At 40.0% G+C, this 22,678-nt stretch overlaps 1 protein-coding gene across 2 annotated transcripts in view; it reads right to left on the bottom strand.

The window, feature by feature from the left end:
* LOC124777356 (casein kinase I) overlaps positions 1-21,480 on the bottom strand; it is a 113,584-nt gene extending 92,104 nt beyond the window's left edge. For both annotated transcript variants that reach the window (XM_047252731.1, XM_047252730.1), the window contains exons 1-4: positions 21,325-21,480; positions 21,114-21,191; positions 20,910-21,020; positions 20,472-20,620 (exon numbers count right to left, since the gene is read on the bottom strand). In XM_047252731.1, the coding sequence (XP_047108687.1) occupies positions 20,472-20,620; positions 20,910-21,020; positions 21,114-21,189 (336 nt within the window). In that variant the 5' untranslated portion in view covers positions 21,190-21,191; positions 21,325-21,480. The remainder of the gene's footprint in view (positions 1-20,471; positions 20,621-20,909; positions 21,021-21,113; positions 21,192-21,324) is intronic.
* Positions 21,481-22,678: the final 1,198 nt, after the last annotated feature.

The following is a 22,678-nucleotide window of genomic DNA, read 5'->3' as shown; positions in this document are numbered from 1 at the left end:
TTTAATCTAATACTTGGCTATTGACGTGCAAGCCACAATGAATAGACTGTGGAAGATTGTTAATTGCAACTATTATTGCAAGTAAGTATTATTTGAACTGAGAAAATGAGGAAACCTAAAGCAATCTTTTGTTGTACAGTATTACGCAATGTAAAAACTAAACTGGGGAAAAGGAATTGCGTGTCGTATGACAACAAATATGAGGTGCATCTTCAAAATCAGTACACACTTATGGTCCATACGAGGTTCCAATCAAAACCCACTCAAACTATTTTGCTGTCAAATACTTGTGTCGTAAATGGCTTGTCTCTTTTTAGTTTGTTCACAATACAGTAAAATATCTCCAAAATTAATATAATTTCCCAAATTTAATGAAGACAATTCCAATCAAAACTGTCCTGATACGAAGAGTCAAAATTAGCAAGCATTAGTAGGTTATAGTTGAAAGAATTTACACCAAATAAATATTTTAGATCTTGAGTACAAATGATTTTATATAAATATTTACTAAGATCAAATAGTCAAAAGGTAGAATAATAACAAAATTTTAGCTAACCCACCTCAGTATAAAAATTTAAATGCACGCTTTCATTGCTTTAGATCAACTCTATTATCAGAGTACTCTAGCAGTTTTCAGTAGAGCCACTCCATGTGAATTAATGAGAACATAAAACAAAATCTCACCATAAAACAACATCTCACGTACTATCAAAGATTTTAAATTCTGGGATTATTTATTCTCTCTACACAGGTTAGTAACCACATCAAACTTTCCTCTCCCACTTTATGTCATACACACATTTACAAATTTCTACAGTTTTGAAATTTTAAAGATACAAAATGACACTCACTAAAATTTGGAATGCAATTTGTATTTTTTAAATAATTTTATCTACGTGAAATTGGTTGGTTATATACCCTAAAGCAAAAGGATTGTTAAGAAAAAAAATGTAACTCAAATTACAAAGACAGCATTTTGGCATTAAATTATGTAGGAAACATGCTTCAGTATTACACTGAATATCACTTAAATGGAAAGTAACCATCACCAAATATTATTTTCAAAATAATCATCAAAGCGTGGGATGTGATACAATGAATTAATTATTGGTTTTTGTTTGTTGATCATTTCATTTCTGCATCATTTAAAATAATTTTTTTGCTCAGTTGTTTCACAAAAATTCACTACTGCTGAAATTTTTGTAAAAACAATTTACAGATTTTTTATTTTTTTCAGTGTTACTCTTTATGTACATTGAAGAGAGAGGGGGAGAAAGAAAAGGAAAGGGAAGGAACTAATGATATCAGCTACATCAGGACTTTGTGTGGAATCAGTGGTGACAATGCAGTTGACATCATTAGTTCCTTCCCTTCCCTTCCTCCCTCACCCTCTACCATTAATTTTGCATATTTATCACAGCTGTGATTCCCATGTGGTGTCTGTTATATAATCTAAAGCAAAAGGATTGTTAAAAAACCAAAACAGAACCAACACATTCATATGAGAGACAAGTTACTATTTTTAATGAAAAATGTTTTATGCAAAGCCTACAGAAGTAGTGGCAACAGGTTTGGTTCATGCTTGAACTGGCATGAAAACTTCTATAGAATTGCTTGTGCAGACATACAACAAATTTGTGATTATCCGGGTTAATACAGATGTGAGATCCCAGGTATAGACGCATGCACATGTAGCACTGATAATCCAAAACATATTTTTACCAGAAACTGCTACTTACTGTATTTCCAAAGCATGCTACAAGCTACATTTGAATGTGCACTGCATTATTCACCAAAACCGGCCATGTATTGAGAAAATTACACTTAAAATACGCTGTATTTTCTATTAGAATAACTGGAAGTTTTGGATGGAACAATACATAAAATAAGGGAAATGTAACCTCTCCCCCGTAGCACATCGATGCGTAGAGCACAGTAGCACATTAACAGAAAACAGCATTCACACTAGCTTTTGAGCATTAGCTCTTTTTCCTAGCAATAGTACACACATCCACACACACAACCACACAGACAACTAACATCACAATCTGTCTGTGTGTGTGTGTGTGTGTGTGTGTGTGTGTGTGTGTGTGTGTGTGTGTGTTGAACTGATTGGTTTGTTGGATTATGAAAGGAGGAAAGGGACTAAACTACAAGGTCATCAGTCCCTGGTTCTGAATAAAACAATGCCCCAAGAGTGAGAATAAAACAAATGAGACTGACAACTCAAAACTGAATGAAAGGAAAAATCACAAGAACGAAGGACAACAAACATGTAAATGGACAAAAGGGGACAAGAAATGGGATGAAGAGATTAAAACACCAAATCAGATTACTACGGTTGGCTGACCATGAGAATAAAAAAGGAGAAGCCGGCCACTCTGCAACTCATTAAAACCTCCACCCTAGAAGCACTAGGGTGGAGGACAAAGGACATGCGCTAAAACTTAGATCGAATGATAAAACCCACCCTCACGAATAAAACGTAAAACTAAATCAGCCAATGAGGCATTGTCCGATAAAATTAATGGCAACGAGTCCGGTAACCCAAGATTTGGTCGCTGGGCAGTCAATGTGGGACAGTGCACCAGAATATAGGCCACTGTCAACCGGGCGCCACACCGACACTTAGGCGGGTCCTTCACAGCGCAGGAGGTAACGTGGGTCACCCAAGCGTGGCCAATGCAGAGCCGCAGAGGACAACTCATTCCCTGCGAGAGGCCCGCACGGAAGTCTTTCACACGTTCATAGTCTCCTTAATAACACTCGGTTTGTTGTGTGTACCATTATGCCACTCAGTCTTCCAAAGTCGAAAAACTCTATGGCATAAGTCAGAACGCAGGTCAGGTTCAGATATGCCCATTTCCAGAAGTGGTTTCCGCATAGCCTGTTTGGCCAGCCTGTCAGCAAGTTCGTTGCCTGGGATGCCGACGTGTCCTGGGGTCCACACAACCACCACTGAACAAGGGGACCAGTCTAGGGAACAGATGGACTCCTGGATGGACGCTACCAGAGGATGCTGAGGGTAGCACTGTGCAACAGCTTGTAGGCTGCTCAAGGTGTCAGTACACAGAAGAAATGATTCCCCGGGGCATGAACGGATAAACTGAAGTGCACGAGAGATGGCAACCAGGTCTGCAGTGAATACACTGCAGCCATCGGGCAAGGAATGCTGTTCAAAATGGGCTCTGTGGACGTAGGCGAAGCCAACATGACCATCATCCATCGAGCTGTTGGTGTAAACCATTTCAGAGCCCCAGAACATGTCAAGAATAGAGAGGAAGCGACAGCAGAGAGTGGCAGGAGTAACCGAGTACTTAGGGTCATGCAAAGGGTCCAGATGAATCTACGGCAAAGATGTACACCGTGGAGGTGTATGTAGACGGACCTGGATGGGAGGTAGTAAAGGGAAGGACTACCGTACAGTTCAGACAGAAGGGATCGAATGTGAACCGCAATTGTTAGCCCTGACCCGGGCCACTGATGTGGGAGATAAATGCCGCGGGTGCAAAAATGAGACAGTAATTTGGATGCTCAGGAGAACTATGAATGTGTGCAATGTAATTGGCGAGCAGTTGCGCACGTCAGATCTGCTATAGAGGGACTCTGGGCTCCACCAGGACACTTGTCAACGGACTCGTTCTAAAAGCTACCGTCGCTAAGCGAACACCACAGTGGGGACATTTGGTTGAGTACATGCAATGCTGAGGGCACCACCAAACCATAAACCAGACTCCCATAGACAAGGTGAGATTGAACAAGGGCCTTGTAGAGCTGTAGCAGAGTAGAGTGATCTGCACCCCAGTTGGTGTTGGTCGGGCAGTGGAGGGCATTGAGGTGCTGCCAGCACTTTTGCTGAAGCTGATGAAGGTGAGGTAGCCAAGTCAATCGGGCGTCAAAAACAAGTCCTAAGAATCACTACAGTGAGTGGATCATCATGAAGGTAAAGTTCAGGTTCTGGATGAATGGTATGACACTGACAGAAGTGCATGACACACGATTTAACAGCCGAAATCTTGAAGCCGTGGGCAAGAGCCCACTTTATATAAAACTGCCATTATCATGCATGAAAGATGGTAGGACAGGCAGAAGCAATACATTAAAAAGACTGTTGGTCTTTGGCAACTAACATGTAAACTGTTCAAACTTTGAAAGTTAATGTCCAGAAATTAAAGCAGGTTTTTGTAAAATTCTATTCACTTTAAATATTACATTTTTGCAGATGATACTAGTCCCAGCTCAGTGAATGTCTACACCGTCCACAAAAACACAATTTTACCATAAACATAGTACCATTTGAAGACAGCTATAAAGATGTTAAAATGACAGTATGAAAAAGTCCAACCCAAGAAAGTACACTAAGGAGCTGTAATTGATGTCCTTCAAAAGGAAAATTAACTATTTTAGAATAAACAATGGCAGAGAAGGAAAGTTGCTACTCTCCATATAGCGGAGATGCTGAGTCGTGATAGGCACATTAAAAATATTCACACAATTATAGCTTTCGGCCATTAAGGCCTTTGTCAGCAGTACACACACACACACACACACACACACACACACACACACACACACACACACACATGCGCGCGCGCGCACGCAACTTGCACACACGTTTTCAGTTTCAGAGAACTGAAACCACACTGCGAGCAGCAGCACCAGTGCATGATGGGAGTGGCGAATGAGTAGGCGTAAGGAGGAAGCTGGGGCGAGGAGGGAGAGGGATAGTATGGTGGGAGAGGCGGACAGTGAAGTGTTGCAGTTTAGATGGAGGGCAGGAGAGAAGATGCGGAGGGGGGGGGGGGGGGGGGGGGGGAGGTAAGTAGCGGAAAGGAGAGAGATAAAAAGAAATTAAGAGACTGGGTGTGGCGGTGAAATGATGGCTGTGTAGTGCTGGAATGGGAACAGGGAGGGAGGTGGATGGGTGAGGACAGTGACTAACGAAGGTTCAGGCCAGGAGGGATACGGGAATGTAGGATGTATTGCAGGCAAAGTTCCAACCTGCGCAATTCAGAAAAGCTGGTGTTGGTGGGAAGGATCCATATGGCACAGGCTGTGAAGCAATCATTGAGATGAGGGGTATCATGTTTGGCAGCATGTTCAGCAACAGTGTTTTTTGGCCACAGTTTGTCGGTGGCCATTCGTGAGGACAGACAGCTTGTTGGTTGTCGTGCCTATATAGAATGCAGCACAGTGGTTGCAGCTTAGCTTGAAAATCACATGACTGGTTTCACAGGTAGCCCTGCCTTTGATGGGATAGGTGATGTTAGTGACCAGACTGGAGTAGGTGTCGGTAGGAGGATGTATGGGACAGGTCTTGCATCTAGGTCTATTACAGGGGTATGAGCCATGAGGGTAGGAGGGGTGGGAAAGATAGTGGGCAAGATATTTCTCATTTCATTTCAAGGCATGACGACAGGTAATCGACACCCTGGTGGAGAATGTAATTCAGTTGCTCCAGTCCCGGATGGTACTGAGTTACGAGGGGAATGCTCCTCTGTGACCGGACTGTGGGACTTTGGGAGGTTGGGAGGTGGTGGGAGATCTGGATTGAAGGTGAGGACACCTTATTCACATTTCTCCAGAACCTCAACTTTTCCCCCATTTGCTTCACCTTGTCCTCCTCAACCCAACAAGCCACCTTCCTAGATGTTGACCACCGAGGGTCTCACTGAAGCCTTTACTGACCATAATTATTCACCCATCCTTGTGCAAAAACAAATTTCCCGTGCCTTATCTTTCCAGTCTCCCACCACCTCCCAAAGTCACACAGTCCGGCAACAGAGGAGCATTCCCCATTTAACTCAGTACCATCTGGGACTGGAGCAACTGAATTACATTCTCCACCAGGGTTTTGATTATATCTTGTTGTGCCCTGAAATGAGAAATGTCCTGCCCACTATATTTTCCACCCCCTCCTACCATGGTATTCTGCCGCCCACCGAACCTACACAGTATACTAGTCCATCCTTACACAACCCCTGTTCCCAATCCTTACCTCATGGCTCATACCCCTGTAATAGACCTAGATGCTATATAGGCATGACAACCAACACGCTGTCTGTCCGCATGAATGGCCACCGACAAACTGTGGCCAAAAAAGAAGTGGACCCACCCTGTTGCTGGACAAGCTGCCAAACATGATATCCCTCATCTCAATGACTGCTTCACAGCCTGTGCCATATAGATTGTTCCCACCACACCAGCCCTTTCTGAACAGCACAGGTGGGAACTTTCCCTGCAATACATCCTACGTTCCCGTAACCCTTCTGGCCTGAACCTTTGTTAGTCACTGTCCTCACCCATCCAGCCCCCTCCCTGTTCCACTCCAGCACTACACAGCTCTCATTTTACCACCACACCCAGTCTTTTAATTTCTTTTTATTTCTCTCCTTTCCACTACTTACCCCCTCCCCCCCCTCCGCACCTTCTCTCCTGCCCTCCGTCTAAACAGCAACACTTCACTGTCCGCCACTCCCACCATACTATCCCTCTCCCTCCCCACCCCAGCCTCCTCTTTAATGCCTACTCATTCGCCACTCCCATCATGCACTGGTGCTGCTGCTCGCAGTGTGGTTTCAGTTCTCTGAAACTGAAGACGTGTGTGCAAGTTGCGTGTGTGTGTGTGTGTACTGCTGACAAAGGCCTTAATGGCCGCAAGTTATAATTGTGTGAATCTTTTTAATGTGTCTATCGCGACTCAGCATCTCCGCTATATGGTGAGTAGCAACTTTCCTTCTCTGCTATTGTTACATTCCATCCTGGATTTTCCATTGTTTAATTTTAGGAAAAAAAAAAAACTGGTTTAAATTGTGATGTAGATGAAAACACTAAACATTGACTGAATATAACATTATGAATCTTGTTGGCTTTCTATCTGAGTGGCTGCATCAAAATTCCACAATGTTTCAGTAAGTGTCACTCTCACCACCACCACCACCACCACCACCTAGTGGAGTGTCGAGATTGCACAGGCATACCCCATATATACATCTTATTGGTAGCTGTCTCTCCTCACCCCTATCACCAGGCGTAATATCCGACAATGTGTCGTGGTAGTTGCCACAGTTTTACTGCCGCTTGACACTTGGTGCATTCAGTCTTGCTCAGAATCGTGAAACACAACTGCCAGTTGTGGTTCTTGGGGTGAAACTGCTAGTGCAGGGTTCTATAGTGAACTTAGTGTCGAAGAGACTGTCATGGAGCCCTATCTCAATAGGTTCTTTGACGATTACTCTTCCAAAAGCCGCTAGCTTGGCACAATATTTTTGTTTTCTCAAATTGAAAAGTATGTACCTCGTTGATGCTGTGTTCTACCACTGCTAACTTATCTTTATGCCCTATACGTACCCATCAAATGTGTTCCATGCAGCATTGCGGTGACATTTTAATGCTATCTGATGGCACAATAGAAGCGAGTAATGTCATGCATTCACAATTCTATAGTTTGCATCCAAACTTTAATTTCACTAATTGAAAGAGAAAAAAATCGATATTTTTCATAAACCAACGACGGCAGACATATTCATCCACGACCAATCATGCCAACTGAGAGCACGTAAGTTTGCATACTTTCATTCTATGATACACAGAGTGATCAACTTATCACTGAAAAAAGAAAAAAACTGGGAAAGACCTAGACCTTCACCAAAACATGGCTGCAAGTAACTGTTATCCTAAAAACTTAGTGGACACATTACTCAAAAAGAAAACCAATCAAACACATGCCATCCCATAGCTGAAATAATTTTAACTGGACACACAAATGAACCACGGAGAAACAAATTTCTTGGTTGGCCATATCTAGGCATTGTTTCCCAAAAAATTACTTCATGTTTCAACAATAAATAAATATACATTAGCTACAGAAGCACTAACAGTCTACAATGATTACTGAGAGACATACCACGGGAATCAGAGACATTTTCACAATCAGAAATCTAGAATATTAACTGAGGTATGCTCAAAACTTTATATTGGGCAAACAGGAAGGGAAGTTAGCATACAATTCAAAGAACACACAACAATAACCCATCCACCTTTGCTGTACACTGAAAAGACACACCCACAAAATAACTCACATAAGTTACGAAAGGAAAAATAATGGATACGATGGAGGAAATTAAAATTTACATCCATCTGAAAGACCAGTCAGACAGAGTAAATGTACCTTCACAACAAAAACCAACTCCAACAAACAGAAACATCAACTGTTGTAAGTTTGGCAAATTTGCAACTGTTGCGAGTTTGGCAAACTTACAACTGTAGAAAAACGTTGACAACACTGCAAACTCTTGTAAACACACGTTCAGTGTTTTTATTTTTTGTTACAGAAAAGCAATGGAAATGGATTCTGACAGTGAAGATTTGCCATTTGTTATGGTGGGAGATGATGCTTTTGCTCTTTCTGAGTACATGATGAAACGATTTGCAGGATGGCAAGAGAGAGGCAGCCAGGAAAGAATGTTTAATTACCAAATATCTCACACTAGAAGAATTGCGGAGAAACTTTTTGGAGTACTGCATGCAGTTTTTCAGTGTCTCAGAACAACTAAGCACTTAAGTCCTGAAAAAGCAACATTAGTGACTTCTGCAACTGTGCCTTTGCACAGTTTTCTTACAAGAAATAAGTTTACTTACCACCTGGCAGTTTTGATGTGGGAGATGCAGAAACAGGCAGGGTTTCGGATGGCAGTTGGAGGATGTCTCCGCAGAATAAATGTCTTCAGAGAAAGGGAGGCAACGCAGGAAGAACCGCAAAGAATATAAGGGATGAATTTGCGATCTACTTTGTATTGGATGTTGGTAAAGTGAAATGGCACGAGAAATATGAATAAATAAATATCGATTGAAAAGACAAATGTAATTAAAAACGTCTGAACAAAATCCTTATAGCTTTAGTTATTAACAATGTAAGCCATTAATTTGCAAATATGACAAGAGAAATAGATTTCCAGTGAAAATACAGTTGTAATTACAAAATTTCGACCAAAAGTCTTACAGCTTCAGTTCCGCTAGTGAATGACATTTTACTTACGATTGAAAATATTTTTCTTCCTGGCTTGTTCATGCCTTCCAAACGCTTCATATGCTTGTAAAATATCCATTTCGGAACGTAGATCTCATTTGTCCCAGACCCACTTTTAGTTTTGACCATTTTACAACGCTCACTATCGTACTGTGTTTTCATATTTGTCCATTTCCTTTCACATTCCACAAGCGGTACACCAATTCATCCAAAACTTCTTTCAACAAATCTTTCCTTTTATATCTGTCTTTATATGCAGAATCAGAAGGATCCTACAGACGTTTCCTCATTTCAATTTCCAACAAAAATTGAACTGTTGGATCTGTTGGTTCGTGAGTTGCCACTGTGGCAAGAAACACACCAGACGAAGAAAGAAGCACAGCAGACAACACTGCAAATGCGCATGTGCAAGTCACACAACTAGTTGTTCAGACTCGCGACTTCAAACAGCTGTTGACAACAGTTGAAAACTAAGTCAAACTTCGAGTTGAAAACAGTTGTCAACTGAGGTTATTGAAGTTGGTTTTCAGTGTGAAGGTACCTTAACAAGCAAAAAGATATGTGACATTGTAAATTCCTTGACAACTTTTTACCAGTTCTATGATGAAGCATTAAAGTACCATAGAATGTAAAATAATCACTGCACTCATTATAAATGTGACAAACGTGAAAGATCACGCAACCTTAAAGCAGTTTTTATTCGATTCTCATAGTTTTCAGTACTGTTTCATATGAGTACTGTGATCAACTTTATATACGAGATCTTCATATTAAAACCGATCATGAACAATAATTAAATATAATTGAGAATAAAGGCATATGTAGGTTAATTAACAAATCTCTGTAAAATAATTATAGTCCTTCTAGTGCAGGGCCGGCCAGAAATTCTGCACGCGTGCGGTGCTCCTAAACGTGTGCAACTTCCGGGTCACAGCGTGCACGCCGCAGCCGTCAGCGTTCATGTAGTGCATGTTTCTACGCACAGATGTCGCTTTATCCACTTGCTGGGATACTCTGTACCGGCGCATTATAGTGCTCTTTCCACAGCTTGCAAGCCAACCACGGGAATGTATTTCGCGTATTAAACATTTAAAATACTGTTACAGTCTACTCATTGAGACATTTACTTTTATGTTAACAGTTTAACCCAGTGATACATGTAATACAGTTAACAACCGTGGGTTTTTATTAATGCAGCTTGACTGACGGCACGTAAATACGCGTAATGTTTTTGAGCTAGTATTTAAGAAAGAGAGCACTTAGCGACTTCTAACGAACCTTATTCACTATTTCAAATAACATTAAACTAATGCAAGGTTTTCTATAACTAATTCTCGGTGCTCTCAGTTACACCCACATAATTTCTGTCTCACTGACCTCTGAACAGAATGATAACCGCAGACCTCTCGTTGATCACCTGTTATTTCAATACCATTATTGCTATATCTTTCATCAGTTCCGTCTGAAATCTGCATAATAACCGACAGTTAGATGAATGTTATGTTTTACCGACTTCAGCTGAGCGTAGCCCTTCACACATTTTTTTAAAAAAAAAAAAAAACACCGAAATGTAAGTATACATTGAAACAATCTGTTTAATGACCAATTTTCCTCTTGCTTGTACCACATAAACAGGGAAGTGGAGTCATCGCCGTTCATTTAGGACACATGGCTAATAACAGATGTCGCTGTCGCTCCCTGTCGCACATGTGCAACACTTCCGCACATCTGCACACTGTGCAGCGTTTGGCCAGCCCTATCCTAGTGTAAAGTAGTTAAAACACTGGCCTTTTATATAAGAGTTTTGCAACAAGTGCTTGAAAGTAACGTGCTCGTAAAATACAGAAGAACATTTCTAATTTATTTTATGATCATTACATGCAGTCAGCAAAATAAGGAAGTACATGGCATAACATATGACTAAAGAATCATTCATAAAATAAATTATAACGCAGCTAGTATATCTACAGATATGACTTGTTCCTATGACAAAATCATAGGTGTCACCAATGTGGCCAATGCATAATGCTTCTGTTTTACAAGCCTGAAAAGGGCCTAAGGTCGAAATTGCACAATTGCACATGAAATAAAGAGAATGGCAGCTGACAGCATCACAAAATGATTTAAAAAAATTGCATTACATCTAGTTCTCCCATAAAGAGGAACAGACCTATATATTATCTGCATTTCTTGTAATTTAACTCTGTTTTTGAGTTTGCTAACAACTATAATGAACCACAAAACATTTTAGGAAACTAGAAATTTACACCACAGGTTTTTGTGTTGCCTTAATAGAAATCTCATTCTGACTATTTACTTCAATTCTTACAGGGAATTAGCAGCTTTTTAGCTCAAACAGAATAAGAGATAATCAGCAGAGCTTAATTTAAAGTTATTTGTTCACTGCCCTGTAGTACATCACACCAGCTATAATGCAGCCCCACTGCGAATGCTGTTCTGGAACATGGGACGAGTTGGTTGACATTCGTAAACAGCTGGAAATCGCCCTGAATCCTGTCAAACGATTGGCAGCCGCTGCAAATCTGTGTCTTGTAGGAGCTCCAGAGAGTCGTGTACCTGTGATACTGGTACCTGAAGTACCTCAAGTATTATCCTCTCCAGTATATCCTGTCTCCTCCGCAGAAAGCACAGTATCTGTCTAATGCCTGATCTCAGTGCCCCGTATAGGGTGGACTGGGGCCAAGTAGGGTGGGGGGCCAAGGAGTTTGAGGTGCTGTCTTCCACTGAACTGAAAATGAGCCAATGGGACTCACTCCACCTGTTTTAGGGAAACCTGTTCTGTCTGGTGTCAAGAGAAAGCAAACGCTAAAATGTAGGGTCTATTAATCGTTGGCGGATCTAACATATGGCGAATGATGGTAGTCCTTCTGGAATGGCAGCAAGGGACTGGAAAGGACACCAGTTGCACTCAGTATGAATGCCTGGGAGGGCTCTTTCAACAAGTTGAAGAGTCTATCCCAGCAGCCGCTGATGGAACAGGTGCAATCAACTGCAGACTGTGGCACACGTTGGAACAAATGATGCCAGTCATCTGAGAGCCAAGGTCATACTTGCGTCAGTCTAGTGACTGGCAGAGAATACTGAGAAGACCGCCTTGTGCCTGGAGTTCCAACGAAGCTCACAATTTGCAGCACTGTCCCAGAACTGATCATGACCCTTTGGTTCTGAGTCAAGTGGAAGGACTTAACCAGGGACTGAAGCTTTTGTGGCAAGCTAGACTGCAACTTCCTCAGTTGCGCCACAGGGTTGAGAACATTAGGTTCCCCCTGAATGGGTCAGGTGGGCTCTACACATCAGAGGCTGCTACTCAGGTAGCCGACTCTGTGGGAAGCACACGAGGGTGGCGTTTTTTAAAATTAGGTGACTCTCCATCCAATTGAGGTGATAGCTGTAGGAAACCCAGAAGTATCACTGTAAGATCGAAAGAAATGCCTCCCACAGGTGACGGGATTAAAATCTTTATGGTAAACTGCCGAAACGTTCACAACAAAGGGCCAGCACAATACTAGGTACAGAAAGTTGGTTGAAATCTGAAACTGATTGCAGTGAGATTTTGGGAGGAAATTTGAGTGTATATCGAAAGGATAGGCAAACGGGACACGGAGATGCTGTATTTGTTGCAGTAGACAAGGAACTCAAATCCACCGAAATTAGAGAAAACCTTAGTTCCACTTGTGTGTAAGTTCAACAATCACATTGTTATTATCGGCAGAGACTTTAATTATCCGACAATTAACTGGGAAAATTACAATTTTGTTATTGGTGTGAATGACAAGACATCCTGTGAAACATTACTAAATGCCTTCTCTGAAAACTACCTACAACAAATAATTTGGAACCCAACTCAAAATGAAAATATAATGGATCCTGCGGCAAGAAACAGAGCTAACCTCTTTGAGGATATCCACACTGAAACTGGTATCAGTGACCATGACAAAAATCAGCAGTGTCATACTTCAATGAGGAACATGAAACTTTCAGCACAGGGCCCAAGTATTTAGAGGAACTAGGGCTCAAGTTCAAAAGAATAGTTGACCATGCATTGGATAGCTATGTACCCAGTAGAACAGTTCATAATGATAGGGACCTTCCATGGTGTACAGTCGCTATAAAGAAACTTCTAAAGAACACAAATTACTGCATAATAAGTGTAAAACAAAGTGTAGGGCTATAATAGAGAGATGCTGAATACAATTCATTTGGTTGTCAACAGAACAATGTCTCCAGCGACTACTGTAGCAAAATATTGTCCAAGAATATTTCACAAAACCCAAATAAATTCTGGGCATGTGTAATGGCTGTTAGTGGCATCAAAGTTGATGTTCAGTCCCTAGCAAATGAGACAGGAACTAGAATTGGAGGTTAGCAAAGCAAAAGTTGGCATTCATCTTCATATTTTCCTTTACAAAGGAAACTGCTAAAATTTAGTTCTCATACCACTGAAAAGATGAATCAAATAAATATTTGTGTCAGTGGTGCTGAGAAAAAGTAAAAAATCGTTAAAACTGAACAAAGATCTAGGGCCCAATGGAATCACTATCAGATTCTGTACTGAATTTGTTGCTTCAGTTAGACCTTCTTCTAACTATAATCTAAGAACATCCCTTGAACAAAACAAAATTGTGCCCATTTCCTGGAAAAAAAGTACTTGTCACACATGTCTACAAAAAGGGTAGTAGAAGTGATCGAGAAAATTACTGTCCAATATCTTTTATATCAATTTGTTGTAGAATTTCAGAACATATTCTCAGCTCAAACACAATGAGGTATCTTGAACAGAATGGCCTCATTTCCAACCAGCATGCATTCTGAAAACATCAGTCATGTGAAACCCAACTCGCACTTTTCTCACATGACATACTGAAAGCTTTGGATCAAGGTAGTTAGGGAGATGCAGTATTTCTTGATTTCCAAAAAGCATTTGACTCAGTACCACACCTACACTTATTGTCAAAAATACGATCATATGGGGTATCAAGTGAAATTTGTGACTGAAATGAGGACTTTTTGGTTGGGAGAACGCAAGATGGAGGGTCATTGTCACAAGTAGAAGTAACTTCAGGTGAGCCCAAGGTAAGTGTGTTGGGACCCTTGCTGTTCATGTTCTATATTATATTTTAGATAATTTAATAGTAACCTCAGACTTTTGCAGACAATGCCGCTATCTATGATGAAGTAATGTCTGAAAGAAGCTGCATAAGTATTCAGCCAGATCTTGATAAGATTTCAAGTTGGTGCAAATGTAGGCAACTTGCTTTAAATGTTCAGAAACTTAAAACTGTGCAGGTCACAAAATGAAAAAAGTAGTATCTTATCACTATAATATCAACGAGTCTCTGTTGGAATCGGTCAACTCATACAAATTTGCAGTGATATGAAATGGAATGATCAAAAATGTGTGTGTAAATTTCTAAGGGACCAAACTGATGAGGTCATCGGTCCCTAGTCTTACACACTAGTTAAACTAACTTATGCTGTGAACAACACACACATCCATGTGCAAGGGAGGACTCAAAACCTCCAGCGGGAGGGGCCGCGCAGTCTGTCACATGGCGCCTCAAACCACTCAGCCACTCCGCGCATCATGGAATGGTCACATACGCTCAGTTTTGGGTAAAGCAGGCAGTATACTTCAGTTTATTGGTAGAATACTCGATAAATGCAATCAGCCTACAAAGGAGATTGCTTACAAATCACCTGTGGGACCAAATCTAGAATATTGCTCAAGAGTGTGGGACCTGCACCAAATAGAACTAACAGGGGATACTGAAAGTATACAGAGAAGGGCAGCATGAATGGTCACAGGTTTGTTTGATCCATGGGAGAATGTCACAGTGATACTGAAGGAAATGAAATGGAAGATTCTTGAAGATAGACGTAAACTATCCCGAGAAACTCTGTTGACAAAGTTTCAAGAACTGGATATAAATGATAACTCTAGGAATATACTAAAACCCCCTACATACGAATCACATAGAGATTGTGAGGATGACATAAGGATAATTACTGCACACACAGAGGCCTTCAACCAATCATTCCTCCTGTGCTCCATACGTGAACGGAATGGGAAGAAATCCTAATATACAATGCGACGCACCCTCTGCCATGCACCTTACAGTGGTTTGCAAAGTACAGATCTAGATGTGGATGTAGATTTCATACCCCTACAAAATGTTACGTCTATGTATATGTATTAGCTGACATATTCCAACTGTAACCCTTTGATATTTGTAGTTATAGTGCACTGGGTCTTTTCGTTTCATGAATGCATAATTTTATGTTTCTGAACATCTGAAGCAAGTTGCCAATCTTTGCACTACTTTGAATTCTTATCAAGGCCCAAGAGTACACTGATTTGAAGTTCTAGATAGACAAGACAGTTTTCTCACACAGCTACTTAGATCTGAAGACGGTCCTGAGTGACTGAAACATGTCACCGAATTAATAATGCGCACCAGAGACTGAAAAACAAATGAGAATTATTTTAAATACCTCATTAGAGTTGAGCTCAGAATATGTTGTAACATTCTAAAAAAAATGGATGCCAAAGACATTGTATGATCGTTTTATGGGTCACTTCTGCTAAAGTCTGTTGACAAGAAAAAGAGCAAATTCTGAGGGGGGGTTGTGGGGAGTGGAGTAAGCAAGCTCCATCCATTGACTCGCAGTACACAGGCTGCTTAGGGGGGAGAGGCAGTGGGGGGAGGGGGATAAGCCGCAGTAACATCAAGCCGTGCCAGCAACACACTTGCGTTCACATACAAATTGTGTTTCAAGCAGTGCCAACAGTATCAACTATTAACTACCGCCGTAATAGTTGTCAATTGCAACGTGTTGTGTGTTTATGAAAGTAAAAACGGAGGCCAGAGTACGTTAAAAGTTTAGAGGATTCATGAAATCAATATTGATAGTTTCATTTTGAATTATGGTGCCTGCTACTAATACCTCTATCCACTCTCATCGACAATTCGAAATCGAAAAGAACAAGTAGTAAAACTTACATTCTGGCAATAAAAAGGAAAATGAGAAAAGTTTTGAACATGTATTCACATAGGTAAAGCTGAACTGCATGTGCACTTAAATCACTCAGAATCAGTCTCATTATGTTCCTCATATGTGCATAATGTATTATTGTTGCTACTGCCCAATTCAGCAGTATTAATGATTTAGTTTACTGCAAGTTCGATGACACAGTCACATCTCCAGTAATCTTCTCCCAGTTGTTGAAATTTCTTGCAGTAGCCTTCTCTGTCATCAGCAGTTACCGAAATGAGGGAGACACTTGCAATCTTAAACAGATTGTCTTTGGCTGTGTCCCTCGAATTGTCCCCTTAATTGCTGCGCTCCCTAAACAAAAATTTTACTTTTGCCCATGCATGTTCAGCTGCACTGCTTCCAAATATATGTGAAAATGCTTAAGTTTTTTAAATAAAACAAATGTTAACATTCCACATCTAAATTTTTTATGTCTACATATTTATTTCTCAATATAGTCAACCTGGTGACAAACATTTCTCGCAACAGGAGACCAATTTGTTGATATCGTCACTATGGAATGTTTGACTGTCAATGTATCTACAACCTCACCTCCACTTGCAGTGCTTCATCAGTACCAAAGTGGAGTAACTGAAGGACTCCTTTAAGTTTTGGAAACAGAAAAAAATCAAATGGAGCCAAGGTGTGAAACTGTACGGAGGATGATCTGCAGGTGTCACAGTGCTCACGTGTGTCGGGCAATGTCGATGAAAGAGAGGATACTCCAGGTGTGAGTAAATTCATCGAATTCCAAACTTTTTTACACCACACTGCTTCTCATGCACTGACACAGTTACATTACATGCCGCCATGTTACATGTTATAATACGGAGCCCTCTGGTGGCACAGAGCTGCAAGTAAGTAGACTCAAAAAATAGAGGCAGAATGTTAATAACATTTGTCTCATTTAAAAAGCTTTAGGACTTCTCATATAAAATATTCACAGATATTACTTTTCAGTACTTCGTATATCACTAATCTCTACTGCACAGCGAGATGCAACTCTTGGGGAGACAACAATCAGGAAGTTGACATATTTTGCATATTTTCATTCCATAATATGTAATGATGTTCTGGGATAACTCATATTTAAGAGAGAAAATCTTCATTGCTCACAAACTTGCTTTAAGAATAATATGTGGTGCTCATCCAAAATCAACTTTTAGACATTTGTTTACGGAGTTATGCGTTGTGACTACTGGTTCTCAGTATATTTATTCCCTCATGAAATTTGTAGTAAATAACCCACTACAGTCCAAAAGGAGCAATTGTTTGCACAATTACAATACCAGAAAGAAAAAGACAGTCATTACTCCACATTAATGTTGTCTTTAGCATAACAGTGGGTATACAATGTGACAAACAATTTTTTTTTCATTTACATAACAATATAAAATAACTGTGGGTATACAATGTGACAAACAATTTTTTTTCATTTACATAACAATATAAAATAACTGACAGGCAGCAAAGTAAAACTTGAAAACAAACAGAAAACGATCTCAACTCCTATCCTGTAGAAGCACTTCCATTTTTGTTACATGGGCACAAAACTAACCATCATCCTAAACAATTAAGTCTAAGATCTAATATCTATCAGAGTAGTATTTGTGCTGCATAAAGCCAGGAATTTAAGGAGATGGGACCTGGATAAACTGACAGAACCACAGGCTGTAGATGGTTTCAGAGAGAACATTAGGGAACGAATGACAAGAACATGGGAAAGGAATACAGTAGAAGAAGAGTGGGTATCTTTGAGATGAAACAATGAAGGCAGCAGAGGATCAAAGAGGTAAAAGGGCAAGACTAGCAGAAATCTTTGGGTAACACAAGAGACACTGAATTTAATCGATGAAAGGAGAATATGTGAAAATGCAATAAATAAAGCAGGAGAAAGAGAATACCAATCTCTAAAAAATGAGATCAACGGGAAGTGCAAAATGGCTCCGCAAGAATGGCTAGTAGACAAATGTAAGGATGCTGAAGTAGGATAGATACTGCCTACAGGTAAATTAAAGAGACCTTTGGAGAAAAGAGAACCACCTGTATGAATATCAAGACCTCAGATGGAAAACCAGTCCTAAGCAAAGAAGGGAAAGCAGGAAGGTGGAAGGACTATATACAGGGTATATACAAGGGAAAGGTACTAGAGGGCAATAATATTATGGAAATGGAAGTAGAGAAGGGATATTTGATACTGCGTGAAGAATTTGACAAAGCACTGAAAGACTTGAGTCGAAACAAGGCACCGGGTGTAGCCAACATTCCATTAGAGCTACTGATAGCCCTGGGAGACATGACAAAACTCTTCCATCTGGTGAGCAAGATGTACGAGACAGGCGAAATATCCTCAGACTTCAAGAAGAATATAATAATCCCAATTACAAAGAAATCAGGTGCTGACATGTGAAAATTACTGAACTATCAGCTTAACAAGTCATGGCTGGAAAATACTAACACAAATCCTTTACAGAAGAATGGAGAAACTGGTAGAAGCCAACCTCAGGGAAGATCAGATTGGATTCAGGAGAAGTGTAGGAACATGCGAAGCGATACTGACCCTACGACTGCTCACAGATGATAGGTTAAGGAAAGGCAAACCTACATTTACAGCATTTGTAGGCTTAGAGAAAGCTTTTGAAAATGTTGACTGGAATACTCTCTTTCAAATTCTAAAGATGGCGGGGGTAAAATACAAGAAGACAAAGGGTATTTACAAATTGTACAGAAACCAGGTGGCAATTACAAGAGTCAAAGGGCATCAAAGGGAAGCAGTGGTTGAGTAGGGAGTGAGACAGGGTTGTAGCCCATCCCCGATATTATTTAATCTGTATAGTGAGCGAGGAGTAAAGGAAACAAAAGAAAAAAAACTTTGAGGTTTGCCAATGACAGCAAAGGACTTGGAAGAACAGCTGAATGGAATGGACAGTCTTGAAAGGAGGATATAAGATGCACTTGAACAAAAGCAAAAAGGAGGATAATGGAATGTAGTCAAACTAAATTATGTGATGGGGAGGGAATTACGTTAGGAAACAAGACACTTCTTTGCTATTTGGGAAGCAAAATAACTGATGATTGTCGAAGCACGGAGGATACAAAATGTGGATTGGCAATGGCAAGGAAAGCACTTCTGAAGAAGAGAAATTTCTTAACATCAAGTGTAGATTGAAGTGTAAGGAAGTTGTTTCTGAAAGTATTTGTATGGAGTGTAGCCATGTATGGAAGTGAAACATGGATGATAAATAGTTTGGACAAGAAGAGAATAGAAGCTTTTGAAATGTGATGCTACACAATAATGCTGAAGATTAGATGTGTAGATCATGTAATTAATAAGGAGGTACTGAATAAAATTTGGGGAGGACAGAAATTTACGCCACACCCTGACTAAAAGAAGGGATCGGTTAGTAAGACACATTCTGAGGTATCAAAGGATCACCAATTTGCTACTGGAGGAAAGTGTGGAGGGGTGTAAAAATTGTTGAGGGAAACCTAGGGAGGAATACAGTAAGGAGATTCAGAAGGATGTAGGTTGCAGTAGTTACTCCGAGATGAACAGATTGCACAGGATAGAGTAGTGGGACAGCGGCATCAAACCAGTCTTTGGACTGTGAACCACAACAACCATATATGTACTGTTCGGAAGAGAACACTACTGCTGAATGTTGATGCAAGTGGCAAAAATTGTCAATATTGCAACTGCTTTAATTTGATATTTTTTAAATACTAGTGACTTAGTTTGTTTAAAATTAAAATTCTATAGAAAGCACATGGTTCCCAGCCTTTGAAATTTCAATAGTTTGCTTACAGTGATACAGATGCTTCTTTAAATTGTTTTTATTAATTAAATGTTATGCTTTGTGGATTATTTTCAAAACAAATTTGGCATCTCTTTCTTTCCCTTTATGCGCTACTAAATGCAAAGCTGAGCCATGTTTCCAAAATAAAATACGGTCCTGTAACAACACATTTCCTTTATTGCTACAGTTGTATTACCTAAAGGTCAGTTGTTTATTTTACTCTCAAAATACTGATTCCTAATCATACATAACTATCAAACTGCAAAGAGATTAGATGATAAAATAATTTATTTCAAAATAATACAAGTAATTATTAATCATCACAATTTTAAAAATTATGAAGGGGGGAAAACATTACATTCATGCATCACACTAATTAAACTCGATAACTTTTCCGAACACAAAATTACCCAAATCTGACATTAATCCTAGTTCTGCATGCAGTGTTTTCCCCTTTAGTAAGAAAACTGTTGTATGAACATGTTGCCATTTGACAGGAGCAAAGTGAAAAAACATTGTCAACAGCCAGTTTGGATGCAAATCATAAGCCTGAAAGAACACAGGAGAAATTTTTATAAAGAGTGACTTACCAGTTGATCAGCCAGTAAGAGAACAGTCTTCAGCGAAAATCGACGTGAACAAAAATTAAAGAGATCTTCTAAAGATGGACCCAAGAGCTCCATCACCATAACATTATAATCTCCTTCTGAACCGCACCATTTGATGGATGGTATGCCAACTGAAATATTGTATAGGAAAGTAAGAATCAAACAAAACGGTCTAAGCACAAGCATCAGATATTTTTACCCGCACTGGAAGCGGTTTCAAGACGATTATAAAATATACTGCCATTACATCAGGAACCACTGACACTAAGTCTGGTATTTTAACGTGGGTTCATTACTCATAAGGTTCGAAACAAAACTTTATATGGGGATACACTGGGGACACAATGTTACGAAATAAACGTACCTTGACGATTCCTTTAATGTTTAATTCCTGCATTTAATGATCCTCCGGCTACTTACCTCCACCTTGCATCAACTTGTAGAACTTCGACTCAATATGTAACTGCGGGTGTCTAGTCCTAATACTTTCTAATTTAATTGCAACTTCCTCACCAGTTGATATATTCGTCCCTGTAATAGCCAACAGAATTAATTAATTTTATCTGGGAGATTAAGTTGTAAAAGTGAAGTCGTAATACTAGGAACTTGGAACGAATCGAGTACCTAAATATATATCTCCAAACGATCCGCTGCCTATTTTACGGCCTAGTCTGTATTTGTTCCCCACACGGAGCTCCATTTCTGAAATCGTAAACCGACATTACAAGACAATGGAAACATAAACAGCTTCCACAGAGGCAGCCATCTTTTTACGCTTTCACCCAACATAGTATTCACGCTATTACCGTGACGGAACTTCACTGTGCATACCTACCCGAATTTGTGGGGCGCAATGCCTAATACAGACAGTGAGGCCGTTTATTTTGTATTACATGGGTCCATCAAGAGACTGATGTACGACACCAAAACCGAGATTTATTTGGGTTTCTCATATTTCAGAATATATCCACTAACATATGACCAACCCCTGTCAGTACTTCATTTTACTGCCGCACGAAGCAACAGCAGCAGCACTAGTTCCGAATGAACATATGACAAGTGAGATTCTAGTGGGAAATTCGAATTACTGCGGCGCCAAACATTGGATTCATCGTCAATGTTGGATAAAGAGTTGTTTGCAGTTTCATAAAACGAAACAAAGTTGAGAAAATGAGCCGATTTTCTCAGAATACGCGCACAGCATATTGTCGTCAGCCAGTGCAACATGTGCTGCTTGATATTGGCTATCCCATGACTCCTTTACATATAAAAACTACAATAACCGTATGTCTACGCATATGTTCAGCCAGAATATAATAATTGTATTCTACAACATGTATATTCTTCAAAAACGCATGTTTTCTTTTATTTAAGGCTCTACAGAATGTATTAACGTTGGCATGCTCGCTGAGAGGAGGAATTCGAATTCCAGGTTTCGGCGTTTCTGTTATAAATAAAACATTCGAACTTATTTACTGGACAGATGTATTGAGAGGAAATTTTTCGAAGGTATTACCTGCCCTAAATTCAGTAGAAAGCTATGTAAGTACATTATATGAATCTGATAACATATTCCTTCAAGAATGTAAGACGATTATACGTAGAGATGAAAAATGTTTGTGCGTACTACACATTTATGCTTTAGACTCTAATAATTACACGAAAGAAACCCCTGAGACACTTAGGCCCTGTTGCTGTATACATTATTGTGTTGACATATATTAAAGAAATTATTATTTCGTATTGGCCAATTGACCAGTCGTATTGCAGATTATAATCAGCCACGCAGTTATGTAAATAATGATAGATCACTGAACTTTTGCTCATGAACATGGTGACTTGAGTTCTGTTGCTACATTATTGCTTGAACTGGTTAGAAGACTCAGTCAACCCACAGTTATCATGTATTCGAACCGATGGCTACACTGTATGATTTTCGGTCAAGACTCGTTGACTGATATAGAGGTAACTTCAAGGGTGTTGTTGTGAATTCTTGCTGTTGAAATCTGAAGGTAGAAATTGAAGCTGCATGTGAGATTGTTTGGGCGAGACTCAATATCAGAGGTGGGTATAAAGTTGTAATTGTATCCCTCTGGCGATCGCCAGACTCCCCTCCTTATGTTACTGAAATCTTCAGAGGAAACCTGTGTTTGCTTGTGTGTAAGTTTCCCAGTCATACTGTAGTTATT

Source organism: Schistocerca piceifrons, chromosome 2 (genome assembly GCF_021461385.2).
Source record: "Schistocerca piceifrons isolate TAMUIC-IGC-003096 chromosome 2, iqSchPice1.1, whole genome shotgun sequence".
Lineage (NCBI taxonomy): Eukaryota > Metazoa > Arthropoda > Insecta > Orthoptera > Acrididae > Schistocerca > Schistocerca piceifrons.
The sequence above is the reverse complement of the archived record's forward strand: the minus strand, read 5'-3'. Positions and strand labels throughout refer to the sequence as shown.